Source organism: Salmo salar, chromosome ssa22, assembly GCF_905237065.1.
Source record: "Salmo salar chromosome ssa22, Ssal_v3.1, whole genome shotgun sequence".
Taxonomy (NCBI): Eukaryota; Metazoa; Chordata; class Actinopteri; order Salmoniformes; family Salmonidae; genus Salmo; species Salmo salar.
Genome location: NC_059463.1, coordinates 31,687,720 through 31,715,151, shown reverse-complemented (window position 1 = coordinate 31,715,151; position 27,432 = coordinate 31,687,720). Strand labels below are relative to the sequence as shown.

Here is a 27,432-nt window from a genome sequence, read left to right as displayed (position 1 = left end):
ACTAACCTCTCCCCCTTCCAGTGCGTACTGAGGTCCCAGCCTGTTCTGGCGACTTGGCATCAGAGTCAGACCGAGGCTCCTGCGGTGGACGACTGGTTCAGGCACGTGGAGGAGACATGAGAAGCTGCCCGTGTTCCCCTTCAGCGGGCCGTGCTGCCCCAGAAAAACAGCGCAGACCGTCACTGCAGTGAAGCCCCGGTGTTTGCACCGGGGAACCGGGTCTGGCTCTCGACCCGAAATCTGCCCCTCCACCTGCCCTGCTGGAAGCTGGGCCCGTGGTTTGTGGGGCCATTTAAAGTCCTGGGGAGAGTGAACGAGGTTTGCTATAGGTTACAGCTTCCCCCCGATTACCGTATTAACACCTCATTCCATGTGTCTTTCCTCAGGCCGGTGGTGTCTGGCCCGCTCCAGGAGCCTGAGGTGCGGGAGGTTCCTCCGCCCCCTCTGGACATCGAGGGGGCCCCGGCGTACTCCGTTCGCTCCATACTGGATTCGAGGCGTCGGGCGAGGGGCCTTCAGTACCTTGTGGAGTGGGAAGGGTACGGTCCGGAGGAGAGGGGCTGGGTTCCGGTCGAGGACGTGTTGGACCCTTCAATGCTGCAGGAGTTCCACCGTCTCCGTCCGGATCGCCCTCCGGGTTGTCCCCGAGGCCGGTGTCGGCGCGCTGCTGGAGCCGCTCGTTAAGGGGGGGTACTGTCACGACTTCCGCTGAAGTCGGTTCCTCTCCTTGTTCAGGCGGCGCTCGGCGGTCGGCGTCGCCAGTCTTCTAGCCATCATCGATCCACTTTTCATTTTCCATTTGTTTTGTCTTGTCTTCTCACACACCTGGTCTCAATTTCCCTCATTACATGTTATGTATTTAACCCTCTGTTCCCCCATGTCTTTTGGCGGAATTGTTTTTTGTAAGTGCATGTGCACGTTTTCTCTGGTGCACGACAGGTTTTGTACCCATTTGTTTGTGGTTCTGGTTACCAGTGGTTTTATGAATAAAACTGCTTCGTTGATTACCAAGTTTTGCTCTCCTGCACCTGACTTCCCTGCCGCCAGTTACGCACTCCCTTACATTCACAAAGAGTTGCAGTCAGTTTTGGAATGGCTGGCCAGTAATAAAATGGCCCTGAACATCTCTAAAACTAAGAGCATTGTATTTGGTACAAATCATTCCCTACATTGTAGACCTGCAGTTCTAGACCTAAGTTCAAGTGCTGCAGGCTCAAATCAAATCAAATTTAATTTGTCACATGTGCCGAATACCGCGTGCCGTGCGGTAACAGAGAGAACAGTCTATGACTAGAACAGTCTATGACCTTACAGTGAAATACTTACTTACAAGCCCTTAACAAACAATGCAGTTTTAAGAAAAAATAAGTGTTAAGAAAATATTTACTAAAACAAAAGAACAAAAAGAAGAAAATATGTGGGGGGTGTCAATGCAAATAGTCAGTGTAGCCATTTGGTTACCTGTTCAGGAGTCTTATGGCTTGGGGATCTAGACTTGGCGCTCCGGTACCGCTTGCCGTGCGGTAGCAGAAAGAACAATCTATGACTAGGGTGGCTGGAGTCTTTGGCAATTTTTAGGGCCTTCCTCTGACGCCGCCAGGTATAGAGGTCCTGGATGGCAGGTCCCTCCCTCACCCTCTTCTCATGTCTCCTTCTTCCTCCTCTCTCCCTTCCCCTCCATTCTCTCAGTCCTTCTTTCCCTCCCTCCCTGCCTCCCTCCCTTCCATGCCTCCCTATCCTCTCATCTCTCCCTCTTCTTCCTCTCTCTCCCTCCTCTCTCCCACAGACAGGCCGACAGACAGACAGACAGACAGACAGACAGACAGACAGACAGACAGGCAGACAGAGGCAGGCAGGCAGGCAGGCAGGCAGGCAGGCAGGCAGGCAGACAGCCATAGAGACAGCCATAGAGACAGACAGGCAGACAGGCAGGCAGGCAGACTGGAAGTTAGGCCGACAGGTAGACAGACAGACAGACAGACAAACACAGACAGTTTCAAGTCAATACCATTTTTTTTACTAATATCCTCTTCAGAATTCATTCAAGAATTCATAACAAGGCTCTTAGTTTCTAGAACTGTAAGGCCATTGTGTCCAATGGATGTCAAAAATGCTTTTGGGTTGATTTACTTAAAATGTCCCGTGTTCACAAATATGTAAAATTTGGGAAGATTAAACCTTTTCAACCCTTCGAAACCTCCCCTATGACCCCCACTTCCTATAATCTAAGGAAGCTGAAATTCAATGTACGGCCTCTTTAACCTGTTATGGATAGGGGGCAGTATTTTCACAGCCGGATAAAAAACGTACCCGAATTAATCTGATTATTACTCCTGCCCAGAAACTAGAATATGCATATAATTATTAGCTTTGGATAGAAAACACTCCAAAGTTTCTAAAACTGTTTGAATGGTGTCTGTGAGTATAACAGAACTCATTTGGCAGGCCAAAATCTGAGAAGATTCTGTACAGGAAGTACCCTGTCTGACCATTTCTTGGCCTTCTTTGCCATCTCTATCCATTACAAAGGATCTCTGCTGTTACGTGACACTTCCTACGGCTCACATGGTCTCTCAGAAGGCGGCAAAAAGCTGAATCGTGGCTTTGCAGGCTCTGGTTGAAACAAAGTAGCGCGTTTGGGTAGTGGCTGGTTACAGTACTGTGAGACTCAGGCGCGTGCCCGCGTAAATGCAGATTCCCGGTCGGAATATTATCGCTTTTTTACGAGAAAAATTGCATAAAAATTGATTTTAAACAGCGGTTGACATGCTTCGAAGTACGGTAATGGAATATTTAGAAATCCTTTGTCACGAATTGCGCCATGCTCGTAACCCTTATTTACACTTCGGATAGTGTCTAGAACGCACGAACAAAACGCCGCTATTTGGATATAACGATGGATTATTTTGGACCAAACCAACATTTGTTATTGAAGTAGCAGTCCTGGGAGTGCATTCTGACGAAGACAACAAAGGTAATCAAACTTTTGTAATAGTAAATCGGAGTTTGGTCAGGGCTAAACTTGGTCGGTGTCTAAATAGCTAGCCGTGATGGCTGGGCTATCTACTGAGAATATTGCAAAATGTGCTTTCACCGAAAAGCTATTTTAAAATCGGACATATCGAGTGCATAGAGGAGTTCTGTATCTATAATTCTTAAAATAATTGTTATGTTTTTTGTGAACGTTTATCGTGAGTAATTTAGTAAATTCACCGGATGTTTGCGGGGGGTATGCTAGTTCTGAACGTCACATGCTAATGTAAAAAGCTGTTTTTTGATATAAATATGAACTTGATTGAACAAAACATGCATGCATTGTATAACATAATGTCCTAGGGTTGTCATCTGATGAAGATCATCAAAGGTTAGTGCTGCATTTAGCTGTGGTTTTGTTTTTTGTGACATTATATGCTAGCTTGAAAAATGGGTGTCTGATTATTTCTGGCTGGGTACTCTGCTGACATAATGTAATGTTTTGCTTTCGCTGTAAAGCCTTTTTGAAATCGGACAGTGTGGTTAGATTAACGAGAGTCTTGTCTTTAAAAAGCTGTAAAATAATCATATGTTTGAAAAATTGAAGTTTTCGGATTTTAGAGGAATTTGGTTAGAGAGGTTAAAACCTCTTACATCTAGACGTTCCGCTAGCGGAACACCTGCTCCAATATCCAATGATGGGCGTGGCGCGAAATACAAATTCCTCTAAAATCCGAAAACTTCCATTTTTCAAACATATGAGAAACCAGCCACATGTCCATAACAGAGCAGTACATTACTTTTTAGGTGTCCACAAGTTTGCACCTATACTTGCAATAACTGGGGATATGGGCTGGGAACCCTGTGAGGTGAGATGGAAGGCGTGTATGGTGAGACTATAGAATAGACTGTTGGATATGGGCTGGGAACCCTGTGAGGTGAGATGGAAGGCGTGTATGGTGAGACTATAGAATAGACTGTTGGATATGGGCTGGGAACCCTGTGAGGTGAGATGGAAGGCGTGTATGGTGAGACTATAGAATAGACTGTTGGATATGGGCTGGGAACCCTGTGAGGTGAGATGGAAGGCGTGTATGGTGAGACTATAGAATAGACTGTTGGATATGCCAACTGCCAGAATAGCTAGTAAAGTTGTTCAATGGGATCTATCCATAAGGGGAGCCTGGGCAACTGAAATGTCTGACGTTTTTCAAGAGTCTGACTGTGAACATCTGTGCGAAAACACAATTAAGGGAGACATAGATATGATTAAAAAACAACTGTTGACGCAATATATAAAAAATTGGGTGGAGGAGATGAACTATAAACCCAAATTGAGAACCTTTTGTTTGATTAAGGGTGAATTCATGTGTGAGAGATAAATGATGTATAACCTACCTAAAAGCAAGAGATGTGCACAGGTAAGATCAGGGATATTGCCTCTGCGTATTGAAGCAGGTAAGATCAGGGATATTGCGTCTGCGTATTGAAACAGGTCGGTATTGTGGTGAAATGGAAGAGGAAAGACTATGTAACTATTGTGACCGCGAAGAAATAGAGAATGAAACTCATTTTATCCTCTGTTGCCCTTTCTACCACGATATACGCTTGCTCTTATTTCAGAAAGCACACCAGATACACCCTGGCATTATGTGGCTGAGTGATGAGGAGAAATTGGAATGTTTTTTTGTCCATTGTGTATTTCCGTTTGAAGAATATTTAAATAAAGCCTGGAATAAAATTAAATTCATTGTAAAAAAAAAAAATGCTTCTAAAATTGCTTCTATGTGGTTAATGTGTGTGTATATAGATTGTGTGTAGGCTTGTCTCCCATATGAAGCTTCTCTTTCTGCCACACTGGGTTCAAGTGACTTCTGTTTCTTTTTTTTTCTGTATTTATTTATATATTATGTATGTACTGTATGTACAGTTGAAGTCAGAAGTTTACATACACTTAGGTTGGAGTCATTAAAAAAACAACCACTCCACAAATGTCTTGTTAACAAACTATAGTTTTGGCAAGTCGGTTACGACATCTACTTTGTGCATGACACAAATCATTTTTCCAACAATTGTTTACAGACAGATTATTTCATTTATAATTCACAGTCAGAAGTTTACATACACTAAGTTGACTGTGACTTTAAAAAGCTTAGAAAATTACTGAAAATGATGTCAGGGCTTTAGAAGCTTCTGACATAATTTGAGTCCATTGGAAGTGTACCTGTGGATGTATTTCAAGGCCTACCTTCAAACTCAGTACTTCTTTGCTTGATGGGAAAATCGAAAGAATTCAGCCAAGACCGCAGAAAAAAAATGGTGATCTTCACAAGTCTGGTTCATCCTTGGGAGCAATTTCCAAATGCCTGAAGGGACCATGTACGAACAATAGTACGCAAGTATAAACACCATGGGACCACGCAGCCATCATACCGCTCAGGAAGGAGACACGTTCTGTTTCCTAGAGATGAATGTACTTTGGTGCGAAAAGTGCAAATCAATCCCAGAACAAAAGCAAAGGACCTTGTGAAGAAGCTGGAGGAAACAGGTACAAAAGTATCTGTATCCACACAAAAACAAGTCCTATATCGACATAACCTGAAAGGCCACTCAGCAAGGAAGAAGCCACTGCTCCAAAACTGCCATAAAAAAGCCAGACTACGGTTTGAACTGCACATGGGGACAAGATCGTAGCTACCAAATACTAATTGAGTGTATGTAAACTTCTGACCCACAGGGAATGTGATGAAAGAAATTAAACCTGAAATAAATCATGTTCTCTACTATTATTCTGACATTTCACATTCTTAAAATAAAGTGGTGATCCTAACTGACCTAAGACAGGGAATTTTTACTGTGATTAAATGTCAGGAATTGTGAAAAACTGAGTTTAAATGTATTTGGCTAAGGTGTATGTAAACTTCAGACTTCAACTGTATGTATATATGTGTATTATTTACTGCTGTAGGGATGTAATTTACTATTATGTATTGATTTTTACCTTACTCTCTTTCTTTCTTTCTTTTTTTGTATCTTTAATTATTTTATTTTTTTACTATTTATGCAATGCAGAGAACACCGGAAGCATAATTATCATTTAATTACCATAGTGAATCATTGTAATGTTTGTTTATGTGTCAATTAATCTCATAAGGGATGGGTTGGTAATTGGCAATTTGACACGAAAATAAAATTTCATTCATTGCATTGTTTCATTCATTCAATTGTTAATTGGATTATGGTTAAGGTTATGTCTAGGATTAAGGCCCTAGGTTCATGTCCACTTGCAGCTCAACCCTAACCCTAACCATAACTCTAACCCGCCACATCTTCGCTCAGCTCTTGGAGTTTGGGTTGAGCGGACATGTGAACAAGAAGTTAGTGTTAGGGTTATGGCTAGGGATAGGGTTGAGCCAAGATGTAGAGATGAAGCAAGGGTTAGTGTTAGGGTTGAGCCAAGATGTAGAGATGCAGCAAGGGTTAGGGTTAGGGTTGAGCTGCAAGTGGACATGAAAGCTAGGGTTAGGGTTAAGGCTCGGTTTAGGGTTGAGGTGGGATGTGGACAGGAAGCTAGAGTTAGGGTTAGAGTTGAGCTGGGATGTGGACATGATGCTAGGGTTAGGGTTTGGTTTAGAGTTTGCCTGCCTGCCTGTCTGTGATTTTATATATCTGTCTGCTTTCCTGCCTGCCTCTCTTCCTGCATGTGAGTGGAGATGTCTTTCTGTCTGAGATAAAGAGAGATGATGGAAAAATAGATAGAAGAGAGAGTCATGTCTGTGAAACCTTTCTCTATGCATCCATATTGTGATGCTTATCTTTGCCCATTGAATGCAATGTATCCACTTGGGCATCAACCCTGTGACACTCATATTTTCCCATTGACCACAATGTATTTATATAAGCTTCAACACTGTTTATTTATTGATCTAGGCAAGTCAGTTAAGAACAAATTCTTATTTACAATGACGGCCTACCTAATGACGACACTGGGCAAATTGTGTACCACCCTATGGGACTCCCAATCACGGCCGGTTGTGATACAGCCTGGAATCGAACCAGGGTCTGTAGTGACGCCTCTAGCACTGAGATGCAGTCCCTTAGACCACTGCGCCACTCTGGAGTGACAGTCATCTTTTCCCATTGACTGCAATGTATTGAGAAAAACGTCAACCCTATGACACTCATCTTTTCCCATTGACTGCAATGTATTGAGAAAAACGTCAACCCTGTGACACTCATCTTTTCCCATTGACTGCAATATTAAATTAAACGTCAACCCTGTGACACAAACTTTTCCCCATTGACTGAAATGTATTGAGAAAGACGACAACCCTGTGACACTCATCTTTTCTCATTGACTGCAATGTATTGAGAAAAACATCAGGTACTATGACATTTTACCTTTTTGCAAAAATGTGCCAGGATGACGTTTTCAGGCTGATAATGGGCTGATGCTGTTTATCCCCTCCCCAGTAGCAACTGTGATTGGATATGATTCATGACAACCAACCACAACCACACATCTGAGAGAGTATTAAAACATAAAGGAACCCGGTTTATCCTGTTTTCTATGTGTAAATATCACCTGTCTGCATAAAAACCAAATAATCAAAAACAAACACATAAGTAAACAAACAAAACAACAAAGAATACACTGTACAGAATTGAAAATATTTATCACTCATCACAATATTCACTATCTCATGCCAGGAATGGGGCATGATGGGAATGAGGAAACAGACAGGATATGACAGTGGCTGTGTCCTCTGTAATGGCTGACCCAAACTGTTGTGAAACAGGGATGAAAGTTCACCTCTTAGACAGCATCACAAAATAACAGACCAAAGAAATTATGCTATTTACTTTTTTTTTTAAGAACGGAAAAATAATATACATAAAATGATGTATGCCTGTGTGTGTATGTGTATGTTTATCTGCCTATCATCATGCATAAACATACACTCACAGACATACAAGCACACGCATACATGCTATGTATACACACAGTCGCATATAACTAAGGCCAATTTTGAGGAAGAAATCAAACTAAATTTCTCTTACCACAATGTTGATTCAGTAATGGCTAAATCTACAGTGCATGACCTGATTCTGCAGAGTTATGTGTATCCCCTTTGGACACAGCAATGAACCCTCTCTTTCTCAGTCCCACAGTAGCACCTCCCAATGCCTTCAGTAATTTTGCTGCCATCCTGACGGTCTATGCACTCAAGTAGCAGGAAAAGGAAGGAAGAGTGAGCTCCTTCCTGTGTCCCAAAAGTTCTACTTATTGGGCATTTGTTACAAAAAAAAAATGGCAAATGTGTTTTCAGTGCCTTTTACTCAAGTGAGTAGAGGTGCAGCTCCTGGTATGGGTTAGAGTTCATGTTTTCTTTTATTTCTCTGTAGTATTTGCACCATGTCCTTCTGTTTGGGTGCTCTCTATACTACCTTTTCCCTTCCTTTGTGCCTCACTTTCTCTCATTACTGGTGTTTGAACAACTCCTCTCTCCCCGGGAGAACACATGGTTCTCCTGTCCCCCCCCTGGCCTGCCCTCCAAGGGGAACACACTATTAGCCAGCATCTTCTGGGAGCCCTCCAGGTGGTTGGCTGCAATGTGGTGGCTGCTATGGGAGCTGAGCTTGGGGCTGGCTTTTCCCAGGAGCCTCTGGGAGGGGTTGGTGCCTGAGCCGTCATGGAGGTGCTCCTCCTCGTCTGTGTCAGCGTCGATGAACTTACTAATGGAAGCGTCGTGGAATGTGAAGACTGTGGGGATCAGGGTCTCATGGGGTGGGGTCCTGCTGCTGGTGGTGGTGTAGACAGACACCTCAGGACTCATGAAGGAGTGGTCAGACAGGGCAGAGCTATCTGAGAGGGCCCCACCCCCTGGACCCTGTCCTGAGAAGGAGGAGGAGGGGCCCACGCCGCCACCTTTGAAGTTGACCTTGAGTGAGCGGTTCTTGAGAGGGTTACTGAAGCGCAGGCCACGGGGGCTGTCAGGGAGGCCGCACTTGGAGCCTCGTCTTTCAGGGAGCTTGGTAGCAGTGTGAGGGCCGTCCATGGCCTCATCCTCCAGGGTGGTCTCAAGTACGGGGTTGGCGCTAACCCTCCCTGGTACACTGGTGCTGGGGCTGTGGGAGAAGCGGGCGCTTTCGGTGAAGTCGGCAGCGCAGCTCATGAAGCTGTCAATACTGGACATGCTCCTCATGTCTGTGGTTGGGGCAGGCTCCGTGGGGATGCTTCCCATCTCTATCTCATCTCTCTTCTTGGCTGCTTTAGATAAAGGTCCCTTGTCCTTGTTGTTAAGGTTAGGTTGAGATTGGGTCTTGGCCATCTTGTTGTACATCTCCTCCAGTTTCTGAGCGTTGAGGTGCTGAGGGCTTCCAGGACGGGCTTTGTCTGGTGAGCCGGGCTCCAGGGACTTGGCGGAACCCATCTCTGAGGTAGTCCGCTTGGGAGTCCCTTTTCTGTAGCTGGGAGACAGGTGGTTGCCCTGCAACTTCCCAATGTTCTCTCCATTATTTTCTACCACTACGTCCATGAGCTCGACGCTGCGTGCGAACGCCTCCTTCATGTTCATGGAAACGATGCTACCGTTTCTCTTGGCTTTCTCCAGGGCCTCCCGCCTCTTGATGGCCTTTTCCTGCCTCTTCTGCTCCTTGTAGAACTCTGAGAAGTTGTTGACGATGATAGGGATGGGCAAGGCTATCACCAACACTCCAGCTATGCAGCACAGACCCCCAATAATCTTGCCCAATAAAGTCTTTGGGTATATGTCGCCATACCCCACCGTAGTCATAGTAATGGTGGCCCACCAGAAGGAGGCCGGGATGCTTTTAAACTTAGTGTCCTCTTCGTCCTTCTCAGCGAAGAAGACAAGACTGGAGAAGATCATGATGCCCATGGCCAAGAAGAGGATGAGCAGGCCCAGCTCGTTGTAACTCCTCCTCAGGGTGAAGCCCAGAGACTGGAGCCCTGTGGAATGTCTGGCTAGCTTCAGAATACGCAGAATACGCATTATTCGGAAGATCTGCACCACCCTCCGGACGTTCTGGAACTGTAGAACACTCTTATTGGACTCAGTCAGGAAGATGGTGACGTAGTAGGGCAGGATGGCCAGCAGGTCAATGATGTTCAGCGGACCCTTGAAGAACTTCCACTTGCTTGGCGAGGAGATGAAGCGGAGCAAATACTCCATTGTGAACCAGGCGATGCACACCGCCTCCACGTGAGCCAGCTGAGGGTTGTCTGTCACCTGGCCAAACTCGTCTATGTCCTGCAGCTCCGGGAGGGTGTTCAGAGACAAGGCAATAGTTGACAGCACGATAAAGAGGATGGAGATGATGGCCAGGACCTGTTGAAACACAACCAAGACAACACGCATCAGTCAAACTTCAGTGCAGTGACATATTGAACATTAATGCCAGAGCATTTCAAGGCTTTTTAGTCTGGATCCAACTACGCGATAAAACAACTTTCAAAGATGCTTTAAATATCCTAAGTACGGCTGCAGCAAATAATAACAGTCATTATGTAAAGCTGACGCCTGAAAAATATGATTAATTCATGACCCACTTAGCTCTCTGACTAATTTCTCCTGAACATTATGAAAAGGCTACTGTCCTATCAGGACTAGCGGATTTTTAAAGAGAAAAAAATTTCAAAGATAAATATCATCTAGATGGCCTGGTCATTCAAGTCGGACCAAAATAATGTTTAGAATGTCAGTGCCATTCCTTTTAAAAACGTGAACCAAAATACTAGTTTCCCTGGTAACCCACTTTCTTTGCCACCAAATGTTGTATTTTCTGTGGATTGTGATTGACAGAACACACACCATGAGATGAAGGTGCACATTGATCCTCAGATAGTGTGTGTGTATTACCAGCATTCCCTATCACAGTAGGAGGGTGTGATGGCTGTCAGCTGGCTGTCAGCTGCTATCTCTTCAGCTATGAGTTGTGGTGTGTTATATCCCTGCCAAAATGTGTGCCCTTGTTCCTATCCTGCTTTATGCCTCCTCTCAGTCCCTCCTCATCTGCCTCTCTCCTTCAGACTGACTCCCTCAGACTTATTGTCCTAGTTCTTCTACAAAGCACCTTGCAAAGTGAGTATACTACTAGCAGACTACTAGAGACATAGATTCACAGCAGTCTGCGACTCCACTGCATGATGAGAGCATTTGGACCTGTAAGAAGGTCACAGGGAACGGGATGATGAGTACTACATGCTGAGTACATCAGGATCTGGATAATGTATTGTGGATTAACAGAGTGCATTCAGGGCCGTGTGCACCCTGCTTGTGGCACAACTATTATTCCTCTACCAGCCAGTGTGTGTCAATCCAACACAAGGTCACAGTGGAGGCTGTGTCCCTATCCATGTCCCAGGTCAGTGCAGTGCAGGATTACTCCCTGGCAGTGCTCAGCATTCATTAACTTTAATTAATCCTGGCAGGTGAGGTGCCTGCAAACCCACCCTGGCCTTGAGGGAGAGGCTGAGAAAGAGAGAGAGAGAGATAGGGAGAGTCTGAGAGAGAGAGCGAGAGAGAGACAAAGAGAGACAATGAGAGACAAAGAGGCAAAGAAAGACAGAGGTAGAGACAAACTAGACTAAAGCGTTTCAGCATCATTTTGATGCCCAAGTTAAAAGAGAGTGAATTAAAGGCCAGACAAGAGTTTAAACTCAATCAGGGCCCCCCCTAACATGTCCTTCGTCTAGTCAGGATCCTGAGGGACCAGAGTGATGGATGAAAATCTACAAACACATTAGATCCAAAGTGGATTTGCTCCCATGAAAGATTCACTCAACCAATCACCATTAATGACTCAAGTTTCAAGTGTAAACTGCACATTACATATTTGCAAGGACAAATAACTTTTGAATATGCGGTATGTCACCGTATCCTTATATTTCCATTGTGTTTATAAGGATACTGTGTAGTGTTTGTGGTTCTTGTGTATTGAACTGACACACCTAAACGTACACACATTGGTTGTTAGGCATACTATACCTCATACATGACTAAGTGCACATTACGCCTGACATCCAGACATGCAATACTGTAACTCTGCCAGTGGGACAAACATAAACGACTTTTCACAATGACTTTCCAAAACTTTCCACACAATTTCACACACTACACACAATATCACGTGAACGGTAACACCTTTAAAGGTGTTACACTACTACCATGAAATAAAACAGGGATATCTGCTTGTCCTACTGAAATATTAATCTAACCTGCTCGCTGTGTCTAGTCTAGATGTTTATCTCTCACACAAACATACTCAGTGTTGGGTTACAAAGCAGGGATGGGGAGAGCTCAACGATGGGTTAAAACAGACCATGGACCATGTAAAGGCACAGAGCCAGCTCCAGCGCTGCTCCCCACACACTGAGAATCCAGATAAATTATATCAACTACAATCCGAGCAGAACAGTGTGATGTGAATGGGAACTGCATGCACTCACATGCTCATCTCTCTGGCTAGTGTGTGTGGGTAGAGTAGCGGACTAGGAAACACAGAGCTCTGGGCTCCCGAGTTCCAAAATGGGCCTTTGAGGAGGTTCCAAAATGGGCCTTTGAGGAGAGGCAGCTGTAACACTCAGGAATATGTGCACGGATGGTGGAGTCTCACCTGGACGGGAGTCTGCGACTGGATGTTGAACTAGATGCGGATGTAAAATTAGCAGGAAGGACATCAGTGCAACCTGGACGTCTTGGGGAGAGCATCCATCTCAGAGTTACATCCATCATCCAGCTCAGCAACCAGCTGAGTTACATCCATCATCCAGCTCAGAGTTGCATCCAGCATCCAGCTCAGAGATACATTCAGCATCCAGCTCAGAGTTTCATCCACCATCCAGCACAGAGTTGCATCCAGCTCAGAGTTGCATCCAGGGAAAGGGGATACATAGTCAGTTGCACAACTGAATGCATTCAACCGAAATCTATCTTCCACATTTAAACCAACCACTCTGAATCAGAGAGGTGCGGACGTTATCAGCGTCCAGGGAGCAGTTGTTGTTGGGGCTTGACTGCCTTGCTCAAGGGCAGAACGGCAGATTTTTCCAACTTTCTGGCTTGGGGATTCCAACACTCTTAACCGCTAGGCTACCTGCCAGCATCCAGCTCAGAGTTGCATTCAGAATCCAGCTCAGAGTTACATCCAGCATCCAGCTCAGAGTTACATCCAGTGTGTGCTAGCTAGCTAGTATTGTACTAGCTAGCTAGTGTGTAGTAGCTAGCTAGCTAGTGTGTTGTGACGTAATGCTTGTAGTGACACAATGCTTGTGGTGACGTAATGCTAATGGACATCATACTGTTATAAGTACCCTCAATGGCAGTTGGCGTGGCCTGTAGTAGGCGCGGCGGGTAGTTAATGTAGTCTGCAGATAGATATTATTGTAATGAACAAAGACAGTGTGGGCATGGATATGAGGGTCTGCAACAGAATACATGTGCTAGTAAAAGCTGTGAGACTCTAACTAATGTTACCTGACCATCGCTCCAGCTAACTAGCTTTCGACAGCTAACTAGCTTTAGGATGGTAAGTTGGTGGTTGGAGACATCCCTCTAGTGGTGTGGGGGCTGTGTTTTGGCAAAGTGGGTGGGGTTACATCCTGCCTGTTTGGCCCTGTCCGGGGGTATCATCGGATGGGGCCACAGTGTCTTCTGATCCCTCCTGTCTCAGCCTCCAGTATTTATGCTGCAGTAGTTTATGGGCTGAGATTTTAAAATAGCTTTAAGGATGTAGAAGCCTCAGGACTACCTGGAGATGACTCCTTGCTGTCCCCAGTCCACCTGGGCTGCTCCAGTTTCAACTGTTCTGCCTGCGCCTATGGAACCCTGACCTGTTCACCGGACGTGCTTGTTGCACCCTCGACAACTACTATGATTATTATTATTTGACCATGCTGGTCATTTATGAACATTTTAACATCTTGACCATGTTCTGTTATAATATCCACCCGGCACAGCCAGAAGAGGACTGGCCACCCCTCATAGCCTGGTTCCTCTCTAGGTTTCTTCCTAGGTTTTTGGCCTTTCTAGGGAGTTTTTCCTAGGGAGTTTTTCCTAGCCACCGTGCTTCTTTCACATGCATTGCTTGCTGTTTGGGGTTTTAGGCTGGGTTTCTGTACAGCACTTTGAGATATCAGCTGATGTACGAAGGGCTATATAAATAAATTTGATTTGATTTGACAGGTTAGTAACAAGGGCCACCAATAAGTCAAGTTAGTAAGTTAGCTAGCTAGCTGCCTTCCTTCAATGCTTTGGTGGCTTTACTGACAGACAAGACAGGGCGCTTATATTATAAGTCACCAAGTATTGAGCTTAAGGCTACAGATAGCTAGCTATCATATCAAAGATGTGTGTACACGTGCACACCTGCGTGTTTCTGTCTGTGTGTGTGTGTGTACACACTGTGCAAAAATCGATAAAAACTAGCCAGACCCAGCTAACACGGCTTGACATACCAAGTTTTGACCTTCACCCTCTCTCTGCCATCAGGTGAGTATGAAGTAATTATCAGCAATTGTCTATATCAGGGAGGGGCAACTCCATTCCTCGGGGGCCTGATTGGTGTCATACTTTTCCCGCAGCCATATAGCTAACACACCTGATTAAACTAATTGCATTCTAAACAGAAAACCATGATTAGTTGATTATTGGAGTCGGGTGTGTCACTAATCAGGCCCCCAAGGACTGGAGTTGTCCATCCCTGTTCTATATGGTGTAGGTAGCTATAGCGCCCTCAAATGCAACTCTGGACCTCGAAGCCAGTTCCACTGCTTTTTTTCATTGTTCCCCTCTAATCGGGGACTGATTTAGACCTCGGACACCAGGTGGGTGCAATTAGTTATCAGGTAGAACATAAAACCAGCAGGCTCCTGACCTATAGCTGGTCCTTCCCTCTACCTAATAATGGAAGAGATGAAAGGAGAAGGGCACAGTAAGGTATCTGTGCTGATCATCATGAACTTCATGTAATTACATGACCAATACAGTAAGTTAAAATTAGCCTTTTATAGGTATGGATATGCTTCACCAGCATCTTTTCCTGCTCATTGAAAGGCAGACGTAGGCTATACTCTTCAATTGTGAACACAACTATTGTTACGACAATTGGCATACTCTACGAATGTATACAAACCCCCGTCTGGGGGGCTGATGATCAATGATCCTCACACTCTCTCTCGCTCACACAGAGGACCACCCACATGAAGAAATACTATGGTCTAAATATTTATATGCTATAGTATTCACTGTAGTGTTTTTGCAGACTTTACTGTAGTTTTCACTGTAGTGTTTATGCGGACATGGCTGTAGTGTACTATGGTATTCACTGTAGTGTTTCTGCAGTCTTTACTGTAGTATTCACTGTAATGTTTTTGCAGACATGACTGTAGTACACTATAGTATTCACTGTAATGTTTTTGCAGACATGACTGTAGTACACTATAGTATTCACTGTAATGTTTTTGCAGACATGACTGTAGTACACTATAGTATTCACTGTAGTGTTTTTGCAGACATGACTAGTATACTGTAGTGTTTTTGTGGACATGACTGTAGTGTTCTGCAGACATGACTGTAGTGTACTGCAGTGTTTACTGTAGTTTATTTGCGGACATGACTGTAGTATACTGTAATATTTACTGTAGTGTTTTTGCGGACATGGCTGTAGTATACTATACTGTTTTTGCGGACTGTACTGTTTTAGCAGACATGACTGTAGTATACTATAGTATTCACTGTGGTGTTTTTGCAGACTTTACTGTAGTATTCACTATAGTTTTTTGCAGACATGACTGTAGTACACTACAGTATTCACAGTAGTGTTTTTGCAGACATGATTGTAGTATATTATAGTATTCACTGTAGTGTTTTTGCAGACATGACTAGTATACTGTAGTGTTTTAGCAGAAATGCCTGTAGAATTCTATAGTATTCACTATAGTGTTTTACAGACATGACTGTAGTGCACTAAAGGGTTTACTGTAGTTTATTTGGGGACATGACTGTACTATTCTGTAATATGTACTGTAGTGTTTTTGCAGACATGACTATAGTATGTTGTAGTAACACCTGTCTACTAGGGTTAGCTAAAAGGGTACAACTACTAGACTACGGCAGTTAGTGTTTATTGAGGTGAACACCTCAACCAGAACATAAGACACAGGTTAGTAACAGGCCACCTATTGAGTTCGGTTAACAGTTCTGAGCAATGCAACGGACCATAAAACACCTTAGCAAAAATATAACATTTGTATTACAATTGCAACATCTAAACATTAGAGGTTCTAGGCCCATTACAGGGAAACAGTACAGAGGCAGAGAAAGAACAAGCAACGTTTATTAAATCTTAGAGGATTAGGTTTGCTTGTTTGACACAGATAGATAAATAACACACATTAACAAGAGTAGACCATAATGCCTTCTTAGATATTACTTCCACTAGATAGCTTTTTGAAATATACTGCTCAAAAAAATAAAGGGAACACTTAAACAACACATCCTAGATCTGAATGAAAGAAATAATCTTATTAAATACTTTTTTCTTTACATAGTTGAATGTGCTGACAACAAAATCACACAAAAATAATCAATGGAAATCCAATTTATCAACCCATGGAGGTCTGGATTTGGAGTCACACTCAAAATTAAAGTGGAAAACCACACTACAGACTGATCCAACTTTGATGTAATGTCCTTAAAACAAGTCAAAATGAGGCTCAGTAGTGTGTGTGGCCTCCATGTGCCTGTATGACCTCCCTACAACGCCTGGGCATGCTCCTGATGAGGTGGTGGATGGTCTCCTGAGGGATCTCCTCCCAGACCTGGACTAAAGCATCCTCCAACTCCTGGACAGTCTGTGGTGCAACGTGGCGTTGGTGGATGGAGCGAGACATGATGTCCCAGATGTGCTCAATTGGATTCAGGTCTGGGGAACGGGCGGGCCAGTCCATAGCATCAATGCCTTCCTCTTGCAGGAACTGCTGACACACTCCAGCCACATGAGGTCTAGCATTGTCTTGCATTAGGAGGAACCCAGGGCCAACCGCACCAGCATATGGTCTCACAAGGGGTCTGAGGAGCTCATCTCGGTACCTAATGGCAGTCAGGCTACCTCTGGCGAGCACATGGAGGGCTGTGCGGCCCCCCAAAGAAATGCCACCCCACACCATGACTGACCCACCGCCAAACCGGTCATGCTGGAGGATGTTGCAGGCAGCAGAACGTTCTTCACGGCGTCTCCAGACTCTGTCACGTCTGTCACGTGCTCAGTGTGAACCTGCTTTCATCTGTGAAGAGCACAGGGCGCCAGTGGCGAATTTGCCAATCTTGGTGTTCTCTGGCAAATGCCAAACGTCCTGCACGGTGTTGGGCTGTAAGCACAACCCCCACCTGTGGATGTCGGGCCCTCATACCACCCTCATGGAGTTTGTTTCTGACCGTTTGAGCAGACACATGCACATTTGTGGCCTGCTGGAGGTCATTTTGCAGGGCTCTGGCAGTGCTTCTCCTGCTCCTCCTTGCACAAAGGCGGAGGTAGTGGTCCTGCTGCTGGGTTGTTGCCCTCCTACGGCCTCCTCCACGTCTCCTGATGTTCGCTGCTCTGGCACCCCTATGGTGGAACAAGCTCCCTCACGACGTCAGGACAGCGGAGTCAATCACCACCTTCCGGAAATACCTGAAACCCCACCTCTTTAAGGAATACCTAGGATAGGATAAAGTAATCCTTCTATTCCCCCCCTAAAAGATTTAGATGCACTATTGTAAAGTGGTTGTTCCACTGGATATCATAAGGTGTATGCACCAATTTGTAAGTCGCTCTGGATAAGAGCGTCTGCTAAATGACTTAAATGTAAATGTAAATGTACTGGCCTGTCTCCTGGTAGCACCTCCATGCTCTGGACACTACGCTGACAGACACAGCAAACCTTCTTGCCACAGCTCGCATTGATGTGCCATCCTGGATGAGCTGCACTACCTGAGCCACTTGTGTGGGTTGTAGACTCCGTCTCATGCTACCACTAGAGTGAAAGCACCGCCAGCATTCAAAACTGACCAAAACATCAGCCAGGAAGCATAGGAACTGAGAAGTGGTCTGTGGTCCCCACCTGCAGAACCACTCCTTTATTGGAGGTGTCTTGCTAATTGCCTGTAATTTCCACCTGTTCTCTATTCCATTTGCACAACAGCATGTGAAATGTATTGTCAATCAGTGTTGCTTCCTAAGTGGACAGTTTGATTTCACAGAAGTGTGATTGACTTGGAGTTACATTGTGTTGTTTAAGTGTTCCCTTAATTTTTTTGAGCAGTGTATAAGGTTTCAAAGAGATTCAGCTGACCAAGTTCATAAGATGACCAAAAACAGTGACAAACAATACTGCACTTCTGAATGTACAAAATAAACAGTTAACCACTGCATTTACATAAACAATACATATTTTTGAAATACAACTGACTTTACTTAAAGACAGTCACCTTATTGGAGGGCGCTGCCATAAACTGCCTGGACATCAAACCAGCAAAGTCTCTCCAAACAAACCCACTGAAAACAAAAGTACATTATAGCAGTGGCTTAACATAATGAACATCGACCACACCCACAATATTTATTCAAGACAGCATGGTCACAAAATGGCTCACAGAAATAAACCAACAGCAACAACCCCATGCAGCCTATACACACAAAGGACCTTCCCAGTACAAAGCTCTCACCTGAACATGTACAATGGGTGCTTTTATACATTTCCTGCATGTCCTCCCCTAATAAGGGTGCCCAGGGAAACACTGACCAAAACTTTGCTTCCTAGCTTGTCACACAATATTCTTCAGTTACAAGACTAACTGATTGACGTTTAGGGGAGGGTTATGGTGATGCCCCTCTACTGTAGGACTTCAGTTAAAGAGCAGGCAGAGGCAGAGATGCTGTTCAGTTTAAGAGTCTTTATAGATTCAGGTAATGGAGATGATACATGGCAAGGAATGATTGACAGTTGTTGACGTGATTCGTCTTGAATTGAGACTTGATTGGCTTTGTATGGAGTATGGCTTATCTAAAAGGAGGCACAGAAAGGTGCAAATAATAAAGGGCAATAACATCAGTGAACATACATCATTAATGGGTTGTTAATGGCAATAATAAATGACACTATATCAATGCAATAAGCATATAACATGGGTAAAGCTATGCATAAACATAGCAGCAGTTAACAATGAATGGCCTGAAAGGGTGTGCAGAAGCATGCAGCATGGTAGGCAGAAGCCAGATATTTTATTTATCAATGGCTTCATAGCATAGCTTATATTGTTTGTTTGCTTGCCATGCTAACAAAAATAGCAGGCCTAGTAACATAACAAAGGCATTGCACAAAAAGTGCAAAAAACATGTATATATTTTATTATTTTCCCCTAACCCTACCACCCCTCCCCTATTAGAGTAAAATAATGGACAACAACACTTAGGCTTCTACTTCCAGCTTATACATACTAAATACATTTTACAGACACGGTATATTTTACAATAGTTCTCTTTTGTTTGTTTTTAGTCCCATCGTTCAGCTACCCTCAATCCCTCCCATCTATCTCTGAACACCATCCTGTTATCATTTCTATTTGCCATATATTTTCCAACTGTGCTGTTTCACAAAAGTTCTGAACCTATATACATTTTACGGACACAGTATTTTTTACATTAGCTATCTTGTTATTTTTAGTCCCACCCTTTAGCTCTACTCAACCACTCCCATCTATCTCTGAACGCTATTTGCCATATATTTTTCAACTGTGCTGTGATGATTCTGTTCTGAACCTTTCTAGTCTCATAGTTTCTACAGATTTTAAATTAAAGATTTAAAAAAATCTAAGAATAGTAGTGCAACAATTATTAAAATGCATCCATTAACACAACAAGTACCAAAGACAACAGGGCCCAGTTACCCAAAAGCATCTGAAAGGCTTTGTCTTATTCTTGTTAAGTTGATCATTAAAACCTTCGTAGGAGCATCGTTAAATCTCAGAGCCAACCCTGTTCCTGGAGAGCTACCCGCCTGCAGGTTTTCGCTCCAACCCCAGTTGTAACTAACCTGGTTCAGGTAATCAACCGGCTAATTATTAGAATCAGGTATGCTAGATTAGGGTTGGAATGAAAACCTACTCTCCAGGAACAGGGTTGGAGAGCCATGACCTACAGCATGGTCAATGAAGTTACTGTTTCAGACATTTTCAGACCACTAAACAACTATTGATTTAGAACACAGGAGAGTTACTGCAAGTTGCAAAGAAAACAGGACCTACCTTCACTATTCCAGCACCATTTCAACATCATTTTTTTTTACATACATTTTTTTATTATTTCAATTCATATGATTCATAAATATATCATCAAATCACTTATGCTTAGTTTAATTCAGTGACAACTAAAATATTCCAAAAACAATATTTGTAAATTATTTAGTCCAATCAACGTAAACTAAATATCATGTGGCTGTCCATGGTACTGATTTGTGTGTGTGTATGTGTGTGTGTGTCTGCGTGCATAAGTAGAAAACATGTTGACTCACCCTAGTTGTAGAGAAACACCAATGCCAGCCTCTTCTCCTCTCTCTCTTTCATTATGCCGAAACGGTCTACACTGAGTATACAAAACATTAAGAACACCTACTCTTTCCATGACATAGACTGACCAGGTGAATCCAGGTGAAAGGTATGATCCCTTATTGATGTCACTTGTTAAATCCACTTCAATCAGTGTAGATGAAGGGGAGGAGACAGGTTAAAGAAGGATTTTTAAGCCTTGAGACATGATTGTGTATGTGTGCCATTCAGAGGGAAAATGGGCAAGACAAAAGATTTAAGTGCCTTTGAACGAGGTATGCTCAACAGTTTCCTGTGTGTATCAAGAATGGTACAGACAGTTGTCCTTTTGTTGTCCTACGCTACCTGGCTAAAATACCAGGCCAGCTAGTTAACATTAGCCTACTACATCTAGCTACATATTGAACTTCCATCCTCTCAGGCCAGGGGCACAATGTATGAATTTATGGTTCGATCAGAATCATTGTTATAATCATTGGCCAGTACAGAGAATTAAGTAAAACCACAAGTTCATAACCCTATCTCCATCCATGGCTAATTTAGGAAAGGAAAAATTTTAGCTAGCTAGCCGCCGGTGGACAACAACACAACGAGATGCAACGATTCCATTACATTTGTCAATGATGTTTAGCTTTTGATGGGATGCGATTGGTGTGAAGCCAAATCACATCACTTGACACTTTTATTTTTGTAATTTTTTTTAGCTCAACGCTGATTGGCTATTGTTGCATATTATTTTATCAAGGGAGGCCACATGCTCACTGGCTTCCCTTACATTCAATGCAACGATTCACATCAATATCATACTCTTTTTGACCAGATAGCATCAGATAGATGGGCTACACATACAGAGACAGGGGAGCGTTTATTTCGCATGCTTTCTCTGGTGAGATACATTTAGCCTTTTTCGAATTGAAGGACATTTATGAAATACAGAGAGACAAAGGAAAAATTATTTTGTTTTAAAAAAAAAATGTCTTGGTAATTTTTGGGGGGAAGCCTGGCTTCCCTTGGCAGCCATGAATACACGCCACAGTGTAACTCTGAGCTGGATGCTAGATATAACTCTGAGCTGGATGCTGGATGTAACACTACTCTGAGCTGGATGCTGGATGTAACACTACCCTGAGCTGGATACTGGATGTAACACTACTCTGAGCTGGATGCTGGATGTAACACTACTCTGAGCTGGATACTGGATGTAACACTACTCTGAGCTGGATGCTGGATGTAACACTACCCTGAGCTGGATACTGGATGTAACACTACTCTGAGCTTGATGCTGGATGTAACACTACTCTGAGCTGGATACTGGATGTAACACTACTCTGAGCTGGATACTGGATGTAACTCTACTCTGAGCTTGATGCTAGATATAACTCTGAGCTGGATGCTGGATGTAACACTACTCTGAGCTGGATGTAACACTACTCTGAGCTGGATGCTGGATGTAACACTATTCTGAGCTGGATGCTGGATGTAACACTACCCTGAGCTAGATACTGGATGTAACACTACTCTGAGCTGGATGCTGGATGTAACACTACTCTGAGCTGGATACTGGATGTAACACTACTCTGCGCTTGATGCTAGATATAACTCTGAGCTGGATGCTGGATGTAACACTATTCTGAGCTGGATGCTAGATATAACTCTGAGCTGGATGCTGGATGTAACACTACTCTGAGCTGGATGCTGGATGTAACACTACTCTGAGCTGGATGCTGGATGCTAGATACAACTCTGAGCTGGATGCTAGATACAACTCTGAGCTGGATGCTAGATACAACTCTGAGCTGGATGCTGGATGTAACTCTGAGCTGGATGCTTGATGTAACACTACTCTGAGCTGGATGCTTGATGTAACACTACTCTGAGCTGGATGCTGGATGTAACACTATTCTGAGCTGGATGCTGGATGTAACTCTGAGCTGGATGCTTGATGTAACACTATTCTGAGCTGGATGCTAGATATAACTCTGAGCTGGATGCTGGATGTAACACAACTGAGCTGGATGCTAGATGTAACTCTACTCTGCGCTTGATGCTGGATGTAACTCTACTCTGCGCTTGATGCTAGATATAACACTACTCTGAGCTGGATGCTGGATGTAACACTACTCTGAGCTGGATGTAACACTACTCTGAGCTGGATGCTTGATGTAACACTACTCTGAGCTTGATGCTAGATATAACTCTGAGCTGGATGCTGGATGTAACACTACTCTGAGCTGGATGCTGGATGTAACACTACTCTGAGCTGGATGCTATATGTAACTCTGAGCTGGATGTAACACAACTGAGCTGAATGCTAGATATAACTCTGAGCTGGATGCTGGATGTAACACTACTCTGAGCTGGATGCTGGATGTAACACTACTCTGAGCTGGATGCTGGATGTAACTCTACTCTGAGCTTGATGCTAGATATAACTCTGAGCTGGATGCTGGATGTAACACTACTCTGAGCTGGATGTAACACTACTCTGAGCTGGATGCTGGATGTAACTCTACTCTGAGCTGGATGTAACACTACTCTGAGCTGGATGCTGGATGTAACACTACTCTGAGCTGGATGTAACACTACTCTGAGCTGGATGCTGGATGTAACTCTACTCTGAGCTGGATGCTGGATGTAACACAACTCTGAGCTGGATACTGGATGCTCTCCACAAGACGTCCAGGTCACTATGCCTTATGGCTTGTTTTACTTCCGCATCCCATCTCAACATCCACTTCAGCAATCCCCCGTGCTCTAGTGGAGGACGTCCATGTGCTCTAGTGTCCGTCTTCCTCAGTGTTACAGACCCTACTGCCTTTGAGGGGAACTCACGCTCATCAGATCCTGGCGTAATTACGCAGGTACTTTCCCGAAATGGACGACACAAACAACTGGATTCGTTATCCATTTCACGCCCTGCCTCCAGTCCACTTACCGATATCTGAACAAGAGAGACTCATTGAAGTTGCAACAAGCGGTTCTGTGAAAATTTAATTTAATCAGAAGCCACTGCCAGATTTCTGGATAGGGCTGCGCTCAGAGTATCCTGTCTTGGCAAATCGGCTGTTAAGACACTGATGCCCTTTGCAACCATGTACATATGTGAGAGTGGATTCTTGGCCCTAACTAGTATGAACACTAAATACAGGCACAGACTGTGTGTGGGAAATTATTTAAGACTGAGACTGAACATTTATTTAAGACTGAACAAATAAGGTTTTATATGTAAGCTGGCTAAATAAAGAGCAAAATTATTGATTATTATATTATTATTTGTGCACTGGTCCTATAAGAGCTCTTTGTCACTTCCCATGAGCCAGGTTGTGACAAAAACTCACACTTATGTTTAATAAATGTATTGTATAGTATGTGTGTGGCAGGCTCACAATGATGGCAAAAAAACAAAATTTGAGAGTATGCTGACCGTGGTGCTAGAGGGGATACGCAGCTGGAGGTTGAATGTTTGAAGGGATACGGGACTATAAAAAGTTTGGGAACCACTGTGCTAACACATCTGGCCTATATTCACATACAATACACGACACACATTCATTCAAGTGAGGTATAGACACATTCATTCCTGTACACTTGTGTGCATACCACACACATGTCTATAAATTCAGTACAATACATACACACACATGCAATCTCCCCCACTTTGACTACACATACTCCTGTTTCAGTAATAGAGTGGTAAGGAGTTTCCGTGTCTGGAAGTAATTTAGCCGTTCAATGTAGTCCTTGGCGCTCTGTAGAGTTGCTACTTTCTTGAGTTTTCTCATGTCAATTAACTTGTGACATTCGTGGATTATTTATTATATTAATAAAGTCTAACATAATCAACAAATCAGTGATTCTTGAAAAATGGGACAATCTCAACTTTTTCTTAATATTAATAACATTTGAAATATATGACAGACCAAAGTATCAGCTATTACACCATGCAACTAACTGGATTTATGTCAACTCTGTCAGACACCATAAAAGACATTTCATTTTTACATGTATTGTCCAAAAAGTGTTTAAAGACCTTGATTGTTGAATTCTAACATTATTCAAATATGTAATACAAATCTCCAAACTTCTTCTTGTTTTATTTTATAGCACGATATAATGCTCCAGGGCTAATTTCGTTAGCATTTTGACATTTATTTTCTAGATTTAGAAATAAAACAACATTTATAAAGCAAACATTATCCCTTAGATCTAGCACAGCAAATACGTCAATAGTTTAAGCATGTTTCAGAACAGTGATAAAAAAAATCTCAGAATATTGAAAAATATATCTTAAGGGGTTTTAACAGGGTTAGCCATCAGTGATGGAGTTGACAAGCCACTGATGGAGTTGACAACAAATACTCAAAACAGACATATTTTTGCCTTTAAAAATAAAAGTTAATTACAAACATTTGTAAAATATAGAAAATTATTAGATTGAAAATCCCCAATAAAAACAAAACCATTCTATTAGATTTTTCAGCACTCTGACAGAGTTGACAAGCATTTCACTGTTAGTTTACGAAGTATGTGACGAATAAAATTTGATTTGAGTTGATGTTTTACAGAGTTGACATAAATTGCATTTTTCTTCTTCATTCAAGTGGTATAAAAAAATATACATTTCTTTTTCCGTAATTGCTCCATGACTCTAAAACACAAAATGTATATCCTATCAGGGAGATGGAGTTGACAGTTTATGGTTGTGACAATGGGGATTTCAATATTTAATTTTTTTATTCTATCAAAAGTAGAAAACTTTACAGACCATGAGTGGTCTTGTTGCACTACATGTTATGACTATATGAAATAAGGGTGCTTAAGGTGTAGCAGTCCCTACTCACTCTTGAGTCATTTTGGATTTTAGACAAATCTGACGGAGTTCACAAAATCTCTGGACATAATCTTTTTGGGAATCACAGTTTGGAGCTAAATATTATTTGAAGTCAGAAAGGGCTATTTCAAGAAACTACACAAGATCATTTTTCAGTTAATATTCATTATTGCAATTTGTCAAATTTTTAAATACTTTATTTATTTATTTATGTTTGTTTTGGAAGGTTTGAAATTGCGATCCTTTGCTCCAGGCAAGGGCATTTCCTGGGCATAGAGCAAACATGGAAATTAATAATATAGAAAATATTTAGAAGATTCCAAAAGCAAATATTTCCCCTTATAAAATTCCCCTAAATATAATTTTTCAGCCCAAATTATCACACCTGCTCCCTCTCCCCCTCTCTGGCGCTTGAGGGTGCCAGGCTGCCCATCATTACGCACACCTTTCACTATTGTTATGCACATCAGTGCTTCATTGGACTCACCTGGACTCCATCACTTTATTGATTGCCTCCTCTTTATCTGTCTATTCCTCAGTTTGATCCCCGTGTCAGCATTAATGCTGTTATGTTTCCCTTGTCCAGACGCTGTCCGTGTCTTGTTTCATGTCTGTTATTTATTAAATATTCACTCCCTCTACTTGCTTCTCGTCTCCCAGCATCTGTCCTCACAGAATGCTGACACTAATATTGGAAGCATCAGGGAGTTTTTTGTTTTGGTTGGTGACATCGGGTCCGCTGCCGAAGGAATTGGGGATGCCTTTGCTGGCTCATCAGGCTTCCATGCCTTAACTGGCCAGAGGTTTTCTTCATCGGTTGGCTTGGCAGGCTCCCATTCCACATCATGCCTCAGCCGGCTCGTCAGGCTCCCACGCCTCAGCCGGCTCTTCGGGCTTCCACATCTCGGCCGGCTCGTCCTCATCCTATGCCTGGGTCGGCCCGTCAGTGCATTCGGAAAGTATTCAGACCCTTTGTTTGACTTTTTACACATTTTGTTATGTTACAGCCTTATTCTAAAATTGATTAAATGGTTGTTTTCCCCTCATCAATCTACACACAATACCCATAATGACAAAGCAAAACAGGATTTTAGATTATTTTTTGCAAATATTTTTTTTTAAACCAGAATCATCACATTTACATAGGTTTTCAGACCCTTTACTCAGCATTTTGTTTAATCCCCTTTGGCAGCGATTACAGACTCAAGTCTTATTGGGTATGCCGCTACAAGCTTGGAACACCTGTATTTGGGGAGTTTCTCCCATTCTTCTCTGCAGATCCTCTCATGCTCTGTCAGGTTGGATGGGGAGCCTCGCTGCACAGCTATTTTCAGGTCTCTCCAGAGATGTTTGATCGGGTTCAAGTCCAGGCTCTGGCTAGGCCACTCAAGGACATTCAAAGACTTGTCCCAAAACCACTCCTGCATTGTCTTGGCTGTGTGCTTAGAGTTGTTGTCCTGTTGGAAGGTGAATCTTCTCCCCAGTCTGAGGTCCTGAGTGCTCTGGAGCAGGTTTTCATCAAGGATCTTTCTGTACTTTGCTCCATTAATTTTTCCCTCGATCCTGACTTGTCAGCCCAGCCCCTGTCGCTGAAAAACATTCCCATAGCATGAGGCTACCACCACCATGCTTCACCATAGGGATGGTGCCAGGTTTCTTCCAGACTTGACACTTGGCATTCAGGCCAAAGAGTTCAATCTTGGTTTCATTAGACCAGAGAATCTTGTTTCTCATGGTCTGAGAGTCTTAAGGTGCCTTTCGGTAAACTCCAAGCAGGCTGTCATGTGCCTTTTACTGAGGAGTGACTTCTGTCTGGCCACTCTACCATAAAGGCCTGATTGGTGGAGTGCTGCAGAGATGGTTGTCACTCTGGAATGTTCTCCTGGGTATTGTGTGTAGATTGATGAGGGGAAAACAACCATTTAATCGATTTTAGATTAAGGCTGTAACATAACAAAATGTGTAATTCTTGGTCACGTCCCTGACCAAGGCCCTTCTTCCCCGATTGTTCAGTTTGGC

The 27,432-nt window shown here is 43.2% G+C and overlaps 1 protein-coding gene across 1 annotated transcript in view; it reads right to left on the bottom strand.

Annotated features, from left to right (window-relative positions):
• Positions 1–5,864: 5,864 nt before the first annotated feature.
• Positions 5,865–27,432, bottom strand: part of LOC106583178 (potassium voltage-gated channel subfamily B member 1) — an 86,518-nt gene continuing 64,950 nt past the window's right edge. The window contains exon 3 of the mRNA XM_014167072.2: positions 5,865–10,325. Within this exon, the coding sequence (XP_014022547.1) occupies positions 8,442–10,325 (1,884 nt within the window). The 3' untranslated portion in view covers positions 5,865–8,441. The remainder of the gene's footprint in view (positions 10,326–27,432) is intronic.